Source organism: Paralichthys olivaceus, chromosome 15, assembly GCF_024713975.1.
Source record: "Paralichthys olivaceus isolate ysfri-2021 chromosome 15, ASM2471397v2, whole genome shotgun sequence".
Taxonomy (NCBI): Eukaryota; Metazoa; Chordata; class Actinopteri; order Pleuronectiformes; family Paralichthyidae; genus Paralichthys; species Paralichthys olivaceus.
In genome coordinates this window covers 18488276-18501530 of record NC_091107.1, presented here as the reverse complement: position 1 = coordinate 18501530, position 13255 = coordinate 18488276, and the positions used below count along the sequence as shown (strand labels likewise).

Below are 13255 nucleotides of genomic sequence, written 5' to 3'. Positions count from 1 at the left end.
TTTGTCAATACAATTGTATTAAAATAGCCTATATTCACAAATCACGAGGGGCCTCACAAGGCTTAACAAGGTGTAACATCCTCTGACCTTAACTACCAGAGTGAGGAAAACAGGCAGAAACCTCAGAGAGAGTCACAAGTGAGGGATCAGATGGACAGATCACTATTTACAACATTCAACATACAACAAAAACATAAAGGGACAGGTGTATCACTGTATTTATACAAAAAGAAAACGTCCTTTTCAGTGTTGCAATTTGATTCTGGCATCCTATGGAACATTCAGGTCAAGGATGCTCATAGTTTTTATAAAGCCAAGGCTAAATGTCCTGAATTTAGCCTTTAAGAACGACAGACTAAGTGCATCCATGTTCACATAATACAAATCACAATGTATATTGTATTTATATATTTTTTGTTTAGTTTCTATTTATGCCACATCTCCCCAAGCAGTTATTACAGATGGCTCATGTGTGAGACTGTGTATTACAGTGAGAATATAATGCTGTCTCCACAATTACAAGATCGTGATAAATGGTCTGATGAGTGATTTAACGATGGTGAACCTGACAGTCAGAACGCGGGTTGAATTTCCCCCTCGTTGTGATGACGTCAAATGTCTGCGCCACGTTGTACCCACGTGTGGACGTCTCTTTTTTGCAGCGGCAGCAAAACATCCGCAGTGACGCTGGTATCAGTGCGCACGAAGAAAACTTTGGATTTCTTTTCTCTCTGACATTAAACCATCCCGAAGAACAAGCTGCGAAGGTTTCTACCACCAGAGTCACTTTTTCTAGACCATGCCCCACGACCCCGACCCTCCTCCGGCTAAAAGATTCAAGCCGGGGTCAGTGTTCTTCCGTCTGGATAAGAACAAGCCTGGAATGCTGCTTCCTAGAAAGGGCAATGCGACCACTCCGATAGAAGTCCAGAGGAAACAGCTTCCGATCTACCAGGCGAAACCTCAGCTGCTGAACCAACTGAGGCAGCTGCACAATGTTATTCTGATCGGTAATAACCAGACATGGTGGCTGTTTGTGATCATCACTACTTTTCTCGTTGTCAGCCTCTGCACCTCATGTTCGTGTTAATCCACTTTTCAGTGTGTTACACCAGCAGTGCCTTGTTTTGACTCAGCCTCATTCCTCTCGCATACACACATCAGGTGAGACCGGATCAGGGAAGACCACTCAGATCCCCCAGTATCTGTACGAGGCTGGCATCGGGCGACAGGGCATGGTCGCCATCACCCAGCCTCGCCGGGTGGCTGCCATCTCGCTGGCAGGAAGGGTGGCCGAGGAGAAGAGGACTCAGCTCGGCAAGCTGGTACGAACCCGGAGACAGGTGTTCCACTGCTTAGTGTATACTTAAACACAATGATGCACAATAATGAGCATCTCTCTGTGTGGAGGAGAAAAGGTAGCATGCATCTTTCTCTTGATACATCCTTGGAATCTCTATATATCTGTATTTAGATAGAGCTTTACTGTTGATGACCACTCAAAGCTTTGCCATTCACACCTCTGTGCATCTATGTGGGGCACTCTCTCTATCACACATCGTTTATACGCTGCGGGCACAGCCATCAGGGGCAACTTGTGGTTCAGTATCTTGCCCAAGGACATTTTGGCGTGCAGCTTGGGGGAGACAGGGATCGAACCACTTGCTACACACCTCCTGAGGCACAGACGTGACATTCGTTTGGTTTATTTTTGTGTATCAGTTGTAGTGCCACACCACCAGTTATCAGTGTTTGTGAACGTGTCTACTCTGTAGAGTGTCCAAATCCGGGCCCACCTGCCGCGTCCCACAGTCTTATGACATGATGGGAGGAGAGTTGCCAGACAGTTTATTACCTGGTGGGAAAATCTCAACTGTGGCATCTAATATCAGTAGATTCAAGGTTTCTTTATTATCCCTGAGAGGCAATTAGTAGAACGGCCCTCAGTTACCACATCTGATCAGACCACATCAATAAATACAGATGCATCACATTGAGTCATTTAAAAAGCCGATGGCAGCGGGGATGAATGACAAGACGAACAAGTGCAACAGTGTTAAGTCTCACTGACTCAAACTTCTCCTCAGGTTGGCTACACGGTGCGATTTGAGGATGTCACCTCCTCCGAGACAAAGCTGAAGTTCATGACAGACGGCATGCTGCTGCGTGAGGCCATCGGAGACCCGTTACTGCTGCGCTACACCGTGGTGGTCCTGGATGAAGCCCACGAGCGCACCGTGCACACTGATGTGCTGTTCGGCGTGGTTAAGACTGCTCAGCGCAGGCGGAGAGAACTCAATAAGATTCCCTTGAAGGTAGGAGAACAGTTGGAGCTGCCCTGGGTTGAATAAAGTTTTACTTTCGTCGTCAACACTCAACAAAATCTTGCTCTACATTTTTATATTCAAGCTCATTGATCTCTTTTTACTTTTTTCTCGTTTTTCCTGCACAGGTCATAGTGATGTCGGCCACTATGGACGTAGATTTGTTCTCTGAATACTTCAACAAGTCACCAGTGCTGTACCTGGAGGGAAGGCAGCATCCCATTCAGATCTACTACACCAAGCATCCCCAGTCAGACTACCTGCAGGCTGCACTCGTGTCTGTGTTCCAGATCCATCAGGTAGTTGTCAACAATTTACCTTCTGCCAATCTGTCCATCACATTCTAGTGTACGCAATATCTCAAGAATTTCTTAAAGTTCAATCGGACTAAAAGATGGACTGATCAGATTTTGGTGTGCATCTCATTTGCCTCTCTTTGCCTCGTGAACGTGTTTTCTTTACAACTCTTACGGTGCACCATTCACACCAAACACAACACAAATATTTCACGCTGTGAGGTTATTTAAAAAGTCGATGCAAAAATGTATTTATTAATCACTGATATCTAGAGTTCTGTTTTCAGTTTTTACAGTATCATGTGTTTCTTACCGTATTATAAGATAGCAAACAGTGAGAGGACATTTTCCTTGGTGCACGTTCATGTACTGTGATGACTCTTCGTGACACTGGAACAGAACGTGGTCTCGTTGTGTGCACGCAGGAGGCGCCTCCGTCCCATGACATTTTAGTCTTCATGACGGGTCAAGAGGAAATCGAGGCCCTGGCGAGGACTTGCCGGGACATCGCCAAGCATCTTCCTGACGGCTGCGGTCACATGGTAGTTATCCCGTTGTACGCATCGCTGCCCCCAGCACAACAGCTCAGGGTCTTCCAGCCAGCTCCCAAGGTAAAGACAACAACAAACAGAGTTCTGTGAATAAACAGTCACTTTGGTTTTGGACAGAATGTTTGAAATCTGTGTGCTGCTCCTCTCCAATGTGTTAATCTTTAGGATACGTCTGTTTTGGCTTCTTTACAGTAGGAGAGCCACCGAATAGTCAGTTTCTTGTCATTGTGAAGTTGTGTATCATTGTCTCATTATTTTCTATTGTCACACAAAATGTTGGTTCTCTTTACTTTCATCCAGGGTTGTAGGAAAGTCATCCTCTCAACCAACATCGCTGAGACGTCAGTTACAATCTCTGGGATTAAATATGTCATAGACACAGGGATGGTGAAGGCCAAACGCTTTAATCCTGGTGAGAGGATTCAGTCCACACAACCACACACACACACACACACACACACACACACACACACACACACACACACACACACAACCACACACACACACCCCCCCCCACACACACACACACACCCACACACACACACACACACACCCTTGTACTTCCATCTTTATGAGGACAGCCATTAGCATAATGCATTCCCTAACCCTTTGCCCTAACCTTAACCATCACAAGTAAGTGCCTCATCCTTAGTGTAGTATGTAAGTTTGGTCATGTCAAATGTTCTTTATTGTTTTCATTAACACTTATGTTAAATATAATTCTCCTAGCATGAATTTCATGTAGTTTTATTACTGTTTTTTATTATTCCTTTTTTTGAATAGTCTGTTTTCTGTTGAAGCTTCTCTTATATAATTATTTTATTTACTTACTTGTTTTTTCCTTTTACGATGGGATTTTAACCAGTCAATTATGGTTTTAATATGTTTTAACCTAAACTAACATAAACCTCACCCTAAAAGACTCAACCCTCAGTGAAAAGTTAAGATCAACAAAATGTCCTTGTCTGTGCTTAAATAGATCCTGACAAAGCTATAAGTACACACACACACACACACATACACACACCCTAATTTTAGAATTTTCTATCAGATCATTTTGTTTATGCTGAATAACACAGTGAATTGTGTTGTTGTTGTGTCGTTTTATCTTACATGTGTTGTGTGACTCTGCAGATAGTGGTTTGGAGGTGCTGGCAGTGCAGCGGGTCTCTAAAGCACAGGCCTGGCAGCGATCGGGTCGAGCTGGCAGAGAGGACTCTGGCTCCTGCTATCGTCTCTACACCGAGCAGGAGTTTGACAACCTCATCCCCATGACTGTGCCTGAGATCCAGAGGTAGGACTCTGTGTTTCATGCAGTTAATAAACCTCAGTACAGTGTGTGCTGCCCAGCAGGAGCCCCCCCCTGCATGTTGATTCATTTGGGTCAATGTGATTGAATAGCCTCCTTATCCTCCCCTCTGTGCGTGTGTGTGTGTGTCGCAGGTGTAACTTGGCCGGCGTGATGCTGCAGTTAATGGCTCTGGGAATTCCAGACGTGATGAATTTTGATTTCATGTCAAAGCCCTCTCCAGGTAAGATGATCATAAATCACTGGGCTCCTCTGGTCATCCTGAGGGTTGATACACCGTAGTGACCAGTTTGTGTTTATCCCAGAGGCCGTTCACTCTGCTGTGGAGCATTTAGAGCTGCTGGGAGCCGTGGAGAGGAAGGAGGGCCAGGCTTTCCTCACTGCTCTTGGAAAGAAGATGGCAAGCTTCCCCCTGGAGCCAAGATATGCCAAGGTAGAAAGAGCTTCACACAAAAAGTAACTGTGTTCAGGAGTTCTGCATTGATTTGTATATTTAGTTGAAGATGACATAAAGTCTATAATGCACAGTGCCATTTGGTTTAACACATGCCTTCTTCCTTTCTCCGTCTCCCAGACCATCCTGCTGTCCCCGGAATACTCCTGTTCTGAGGAGATTTTGTGCATTGTGTCTCTACTGTCAGTGGACACTGTATTGTACAACCCTCCGGCCCGGCGGGAAGAGGTGCTCGCAGCGCGCAAGAAGTTCTCCTCCAGCGAAGGAGACCACATGACCCTCCTTAGCATTTACAGAGCATTCAAGAAAGTCAGTGGTAATAAGGTGAGTAAATCTGGACGAGAGGAAAATATATTAATACATATAAGGGCTGTGAGTTTTTCCAAAATGTTTTTTTGCAGTCAGATGAGGTTGAACACTTAATGATGCTCCGTTGTCTGTGGTGCCTCCTCTGCTGCTGCTCACAGATGATCCCACAGATTTGTAATAAGGGGAGTTGCCATCTATAGTGTAAAACCCAAGACACGGCCAGACGCCGACTCTTGGATACCCTGGTGTCACTAATCAGACCAGGACGGCTTTGCTTGCATTTTTGTAGAAAAACACCTTAACATTACTGACTTACTTTACTGAAAGTCCAAGCTGGCGGTGATCGCCCTCTACTGGATCAGAAGACACTAATTCAGACAGCCTGATGAGCTTCTAGACTGTGTAATTGGAATTTAATCAAGTCATTTCCCATCGAATGAATCTTTGAATTTGGAATAAAAAATGACAGCTCTAATACATGAATGACTAAGCGAAACCCAGAGATTAGATCATGTTGCTGAGCTTCTTTATAATCCAGTGTATGTTTGCTGTTAAAGGAGTGGTGTCGGGAGAACTTTGTCAACAGCAGGAACATGGGTCTGGTGAAAGATGTCCAGGCACAACTTAAAGAAATCTGCCTTAAGGTACGTGACTAAATCAATGTAACCACTGGATGTATAGTGGGAATGTGAATGTTCTGCGTAGGCCTAAAGTCACAGCAGTAGAACCAGTAGCTCATGATTCTGTTTGTTTTACCAGCTGAATTTGAAGCTGGAGTCATGTGGATTGGAGACGGGGAACGTTCGCCGCTGCCTCGCCCACGGGATGTTTGTCAACGCCGCAGAGCTCCAACCCGACGGCAGCTACTTAGCTCTGGACACCCACCAGCCTGTGGCCATCCATCCCTCCTCGGTCCTTTTCCAGGCCAAGCCAGCATACGTGGTCTTTAATGAGCTGCTGCACACGTCGCGCTGCTACATGAGAGACCTCTGTCTAGTGGACGCCGACTGGCTGCTGGACGCAGCACCAGAATACTTTGGCCGCAAGCTCCACCTCACCAAGAGCTAACCAATAGAGAAACAGGACACCTTTCTCAAATCACCCAGTGACTGTAATACTGGAAAATGGTTCCTCTTTACAAAACTAAATTTGGATAAAGACACTTGCTACAAATCAGAAGAGTCTGAGGTTCCGTGCAGTTAACTTCTCTGGATTTCACTACCTCTCAGTTGACAAGCATCTGGCATGTGTCACTGCAGCAGAAATCTGCAAACTGAGGCCTCACAACTTCTTTGACCTCTTCCAGACTCTTACTCACATTTTTATAAACTCTTTTCCTTCTGCCTGATACTCATTCTTGCCATTCAGCCACATGTTTAACATTTTTAAGAATAGATTCTTTTTTCAGGTTTCATGCTCCTGTTCTTTTAAGGTTTGCATGCATTTCTGAAATCTGTTGATTTTGTTCTCAAGGTCAAATTAACATCACAAAATATTGTGTTTAGTTGTTAAGCTACCTTCTCATACAAGGTAATTGACTGACCAGTTCTGCCTGAAAGTTATTAGCCTCTTGGCTAAGAAAAGCAATCTTCTCTTAAATGTTCCCACTATGTCGTGTAGGTTTACACAAAGTGCTCTGAAGGGGTTTCATACACGAGGACGTTAGCTTTGTCTTAATCTATAAATTCCTGTAATGATATTAAACATGAAAACACCAAAGTTAGTGTAAAAACATAGGGTGCTTGTGCATGCCCCTTTTTTTACACAACTACGACTGTATCACACTTTCCCAAATACATGCACGTCAGGAGAAGCAGCATGCCTTATTCTCCAGGTTCTACCCTAGTTTCACAGATCCACGACTCAGACTGCAAAGACTAACCACGGACGTATCCTGACGACCAATGGATGCAAAGCAATGCATGAAGATTGTAGTTAGCGATCTGATCACTCAGGTCTTACATACTTTGTAGAATGTAAATCTCACCAATTTGAAGAATAGGATGGATGCTCCTCTTCTCTTCGGTTTTTTTACACTGGACTCAGGATTGTACAGTATGGACTGTAACCTGAATAAAAATTACAACTGTTTCTAAGTTTACAAACTATTAAACACCAGATGCTTCTGGTGTTGCTGAAGAGATCGTCAGACCTACTCTTACATTCTGGTCGTGTGTTCAGAGATGGAGGCTCTTGCAGATCAGGCTGCCCATGAGGTTTTTAATTAGACGGTTTAAGATCTGCATGTGCTGTCGTCAATTTTACACAATTAAATGCACGCTTTTGATGAGTTTATTATAACTATACTTCCTGTAATTTGTTATAGTCTACACAGATGCTATAATTTCTAATAAAAAAAAATACACTGCCCAAGTGCACGAGTCTGCTGTGAATGTGGAGAGTAAAGATGCAAAGAGGCTCATGGGAGTTTTCAACTTCTTGGTTTGGACAGAATATAAGGAAAATATATCATAAAATAAATTAAGCGCTATATCAGTATAAAAATAAAAGCATAAACACTTTTCAAGTCCACAGGGATTAAAAAAACAGAACAGACTTGTTCCAGTGTTTCTGTTGTCTCGGTTAAAAACCATTGTGATCACATTTCTTCACTTAGTCAATAACAGATATATCTCACACACACGTGGTGCTTCAGATGCTGTAACCTTCCAGTCTTCACTGAGGTCAAATCTCTGCGCTGCAGCTGGAGGGCCTTCATCAAGCCACAGGGGGCGCTGTTGCTTTGATTGGAACATGGATGTCAGAGCCTATATAAAAAAATTTATAATCCATTCCTTTTAATTTAAGATAAATGATTTATGCAGCATCAAGGAATAGTGTTTTTGTAATTATAAAAATCCAGATGATCATGTAATTTCGCCTCTCTAGGTTTTAAAGTTTCACTTCCGGTGCAGAGGTCATAGCGGCGACAGGTCAATGTGTCCTTCCACACGTGTGTTTCTGTCATCTTACAGCAGCGGCTCTCAGGCAGCAGCTCGTGTGTCTTCAGACTCATTTATTCTCCGGTCAGTCGCCTCATTATTCACCTCGGTCATGCTGAAGTCTGTCGTCCGGGCGGTGGGAGCCGCCGTCCGCGTCTCCTCAGCCACCGCGTCCACAGCCCGAGCTCTGCCGCTCTGCTGCCCGACTCTATGCTCTCCGAGCTCGGCCACAGCGCGGCCCTTCACCCGCTCCCTGTGGATGCTCAACAACAACGGAGCCTCGTCGGGATACCGGCCACAGTTGATCAGCTCCAGAGTGCGGAACCCCTCGGTGTCGTGTGGATGTGGAGGACTGCACACAGAAGGTATTTAACTGGGAACCAGGAGACCAGGGAAGCTAAGCTAAGCTAGCTAACATGAGACAGTGCTGCATGTTGAGGGAGTACCAAACTGTGGAGGAGACTTTACTACAACATGTTCAGTTAAATTAATATATTACATTTATACATTTAACCACTGAACTGATTTGGATCTTTTGTCAGTCATCAGTTAGCAAGGATAGCATCTAGTCTCTCGATAATTAGCATTCACCTTGACAGACAGTGGCTGTGAGCAGAGGTTACATTAGGATTCAGTCTGTCCTGATTTGGAGAAGAAAATACATCTACTCTTATTTATGTATGTATATATATTATACAGTCAATATATATTGATTATAAAAATGGTTTGACACTTTGTAAAATAGTTTCCAATAGAAATCCTCCTGTCAGTTACACATGTTCTGTAATAGCCTACATTATTAATTAAACAGCATCAGTTATGGGGTTTTATGGGAAATTAGTATAAATCATAAGGTTTCATTCACTTTAAATCGAAGTCTGTTGGTGTGTTGACTTAAAATCCACTTTATTTATGATCCACATTGTTTTGCTAACTAACAAACTAAATGAACAAAAACCTCCCTGATAAACTAGCTGACGTTATAATAAATGTGGTGTAACAACATGCTTGCCGCAACAATGACATCATTTGAACTTGAATTACTGTGCAAGACATCTTCATTTTTCTACAGGTGATTTTATTAAGCACTTTATTGGCCTTTTCCTATTTAAGATGGTACCAGGCATAGTCTGGTTCATCAAATCGAGTTATGTCTTCACCTGCTTCACTGTATCCACTGCAGCCTCTGCTCTGCCTGCTGTGTGGGTGGAGGAGCACACACTGTGAATAGCATCTGTCTCTAAGGAGAACAGGGCTGAGAATCAGGCAAATATATATGATAACGGTGAAAAATAACACATCCAAGAAATAAACTCCCGTCTCTAACACAGACTTATTAGATGGACAGCCTTTGCTTGGGGAAAACACATTAGTGCCTCATTTATGTTCTCCAACCCATGGCTCTGTCTAGAAAAAGTGACAAACTCACAGCTAAAATGAATGGTCCTCCTGTGTCTCAGTTTATCTCTGTTGCCTTCTGTCTCATGATGGAGTCATTTAACCCGTCTTAAACTTTTAACAGGTGACAAAGCATTTGGTGTTTTCCTGTCTGATGAAATCAAAGAAGAGCAGAAGATCCAGAAAACCAAGACTCTTCCTAAGATGTCTGGAGGATGGGAGCTGGAGATGAACGGAACAGAGGCTAAACTTACAAGACATTCTTCAGGAGATAAGTAAGTCTGCGGCTGTCCAATGACTGCAGATATAATGGTTTGGTGAAAGCTACTGTATATGAGCTCATAATGCATCTGCTTTTCCACAGAATCACTGTCACATTCAATGTCAACAACAGCATCCCTCCTAACTTTGAGGAAGAGGCAGAACAAGGACAGCAGAAGTCAGCCGAAGAAGAGGTGAGCCCTCAGCAAACCTGATTGTTTAAGTCAGATATGGATGTAAAAAAATATACGAAGTCATAACTATGTTGATATTTAAGAATTTACTGATTGAAGTTGACATTAAATTATTTTAATTCCGTTTACAGCCAGAAATTGTGTCATCACCAAACTTTGTTGTTGAAGTAACGAAACAGGCTGCAAAACATTCCCTGGTGTTTGACTGCCATTTCCCTGAAGATGAGGTAAGCACAGTAGGTGTTAATTCATGTAAGATGTAAAGTATTGTGAGGAACAGCATGTCTCTGACCTTCCTGTGAGATAGCCAATCTGTGAAGTAAAAAATAATCTGGATTTGCATTTGCAGATGAGTCATGGTGAAGGAGAGGAGGAGAGTGACATCTTTGCTATTCGTGAGGTCAGTTTCCAGCCTGAGGGAGATACAGAGTGGAAGGAGACGAGCTATACGCTAAGCACAGACTCTCTGGACTGGGTAAGACCTGAGATGGTGAACAGAAAATTACATAATTTGCATAACTAGTGCCGCGCTAAAGCTGCCTGTTTGCCTGGCCTGTGTTGATGCTCTGGAGCTACTTCAGAATTATTCCTTGACATTAGTAAGTCCTCCTCAAACAGTTCTACAATATACTGTCACTTTTTGTTTGTGTGCTGGACGTTGTGTCTAACAGTCTATGGTGCTGAGTGAAGTAAGAAAACTTGATGTGAATGTGATCATCCTACCTGGTTCATCTGCAATGAAGATTTTCTAGTCAATTTTTTCAAAAAAAGAAACTGAATTTGCTCTATTACTGTTTTCGTGTGGTTTATATACAAGTTCAAATGATTTACCTGCTGTTATTTTTGTATAAATTGCATGTCTGCTATTGAGAGAGAGAGGTCTGTTCAGCAAGCCACACAATCTTCAGACTCAGGTTCACAGCTATTCAAAATAAAAGCTCTTTAATTCCACTTTGTATAAAGCCTTAATGCAACAAAATGAATTTTGTGCATTTACTTTGAAGATAACTTAAGAGGATGTGATTTTATGAATGTTGTTGCCATGAAGGAGATCAGTACCATGGACCCCCATCAATGTCCGTGTCAGTTCTATCTAATCTGATATATACGTCTGTAGTTTATCAGAGGGCATAAAAGAAGACATGTTTAACTCTGTCCACTGATTGTTGGCACACTGCCCCGTCTCCACTGACTGCTACAGAGAGCTGCTCACCAGATTTGGAATTAGTTGGTAGATAAGAGTTGATGAGACTGAGGATAGTAGCGTCACTTTAAATGACATGGGATTTCATGCTGTGTTGTTTTTCAGGCCCTGTATGACCACTTGATGGACTTCCTGGCCGACCGTGGGGTCGACAACACTTTCGCTGATGAACTGATGGAGCTGAGCACCGCCATTGAGCATCAAGAGTACATCAAATTCCTGGAAAACCTCCAGGGCTTTGTTAAATGTAACTAATGTTAGATAGAAGCTAAATTTCACTGATCTTTAAATCATGTCCTGGCAAATTTGGAAATCCGATGGTTCAATAAGTCTAAAGTGAATGTTGCAGCACTGAAAGATATGTCTGCCTGGCACGCTAAAGAGACTGACGTTAGTGTTCGTGACAGTAATTGTCACAATGACTGGGCTTGCTGTCTTTGATAAAATGTGACTTTATTTTTCTGTAACTTAAACAAGATAGAAATATAAGTTAAATATATGAAGGTCATGACAATGTGCAGAAAGAAATGCCTCTCTATTCTGGAGTTACTGTCTTAACTGCAGTGGTTCAACATGGTCCAGTTACTATTTGTAAATGTTCAAGTTCTCTCAAGCAAATAATGAACAAATTAGTCAGGATGGGGAATCAAAACACAAACACCGAAAGCAAATGAGTTTACAAAGTCACTCATGTGTGACAGCCTCTGTAACCCTGCTGAGTCTGACTGTTAGTTGGCTTTGATCAGGAGTTCATGTTAACACATATACATTCAACTCTGTGAGACCATAAAATCGGTTTAAATCTGAATGGCATATATCTTTGTGTTGAGAATGGAAGGTCTGTTCATTAAAACAGTTTGATATGAGTGGATGTTTTGAGGTTTTATTTCATCATATATATAGAAGTGGCCACATGACATTTATCAGAACCTCACAAATCAGTGAAATGATCGTAACCTTCAATGAATTTTTTTGAGGTTTGAGCTCTGAATATTTACCTCCATTGTTTTCATCCTGTCAATTTGAGAGCAAGATAACGCAAAAAATGCTAGACAGATTACTATGAAATCTTTTTTCCCTTAATTTTTCTCAAAAAACAAAAATTGCTGACCTAGACTGAAACCAAGTATATTGAAAAATTGATTTACATCCAGGGCTTGTGAGCTGTTGTCTCAAAATGTTTGATTTCTTTGTGTATACCTTCTTTTTCTCTGAAAATGATATTCTTATAGACAATTGCTTGATATGAATGTTTTACCTGCATTCCAAATAAATATACTGCCAATAGATGGCATGTACCAAGTTCCCACAAAACAAGTTCTGAGAGAGGATTTGTTCAATGGAGAGTAGGAAAGATACATATATGACTTCCAAACCAGAGGTGAGGGACAAATATTATTTTATGTGAAGAGGTTCCAAAGTAACAAAATGCTCTCCAGTAAAACAAAAAGTCACAAAACAAGGGTCGTAGGTTCGAACCCCAGTTTCTCCAGTCAGAAGTCTCAACTGAATTGAACCCCAAAGGGGGGGTGATTATTTTGAAAAATCCAGGCTCTTTACAGGTTTCCTGATAACATCCTGTTACTATGGGGGGGGGGGGGTTATTTCACAGATAGGACTTATAGTGTTTGATTTGAAGCATTTGTTTGAGGGGGGGGGCACCAGAGCTTCTTCTCTCTCTGAGCTGAGAGATAACAGGTGCACACTATCAAGTCAGTGAGTATCCATAGCAATGACATACACACAGAGGAGAGGGCTCCTCTTTATATTCTCTGATTTTTTTGAAATTTCAAATAAAAATTTAGTTACAGGTTGATACCAGGAAACCTGTAATGAGCCTAGATTTTCAAAATAAGCACCCCCCCTCAGAGAAGCCCCCTCAGACAGCTGGTCCTGGAAATCTGTTCACAAACACAATCAGAGCCCCCTGACAGAAACCCAATTAGACTAAACCAAATTATAAGTAAACCATTTGACACATCGGAAAGAATCAACCAAGAACCAGAGCCAACT

The 13255-nt window shown here is 42.4% G+C and overlaps 2 protein-coding genes across 2 annotated transcripts; both read left to right on the top strand.

Annotated features, from left to right (window-relative positions):
- The first annotated feature begins 615 nt into the window (after positions 1 to 615).
- Positions 616 to 7611, top strand: dhx33 (DEAH (Asp-Glu-Ala-His) box polypeptide 33). Its single transcript, XM_020086182.2, has 12 exons — positions 616 to 1010; positions 1165 to 1325; positions 2088 to 2315; positions 2453 to 2623; positions 3046 to 3231; positions 3472 to 3583; positions 4306 to 4465; positions 4615 to 4703; positions 4786 to 4913; positions 5055 to 5258; positions 5801 to 5887; positions 6003 to 7611. Exons 1-12 carry the CDS (start codon positions 800 to 802, stop codon positions 6309 to 6311), a joined length of 2046 nt encoding a protein of 681 aa, XP_019941741.1. The 5' UTR covers positions 616 to 799; the 3' UTR covers positions 6312 to 7611.
- Positions 7612 to 8150: 539 nt separating this feature from the next.
- c1qbp (complement component 1, q subcomponent binding protein) lies at positions 8151 to 12108 on the top strand. Its single transcript, XM_020085280.2, has 6 exons — positions 8151 to 8550; positions 9708 to 9858; positions 9948 to 10038; positions 10170 to 10265; positions 10388 to 10513; positions 11348 to 12108. The coding sequence occupies exons 1-6, from the start codon at positions 8181 to 8183 to the stop codon at positions 11495 to 11497; spliced, it is 984 nt and encodes a 327-aa protein (XP_019940839.2). The 5' UTR covers positions 8151 to 8180; the 3' UTR covers positions 11498 to 12108.
- The last annotated feature ends 1147 nt before the right edge of the window (positions 12109 to 13255 follow it).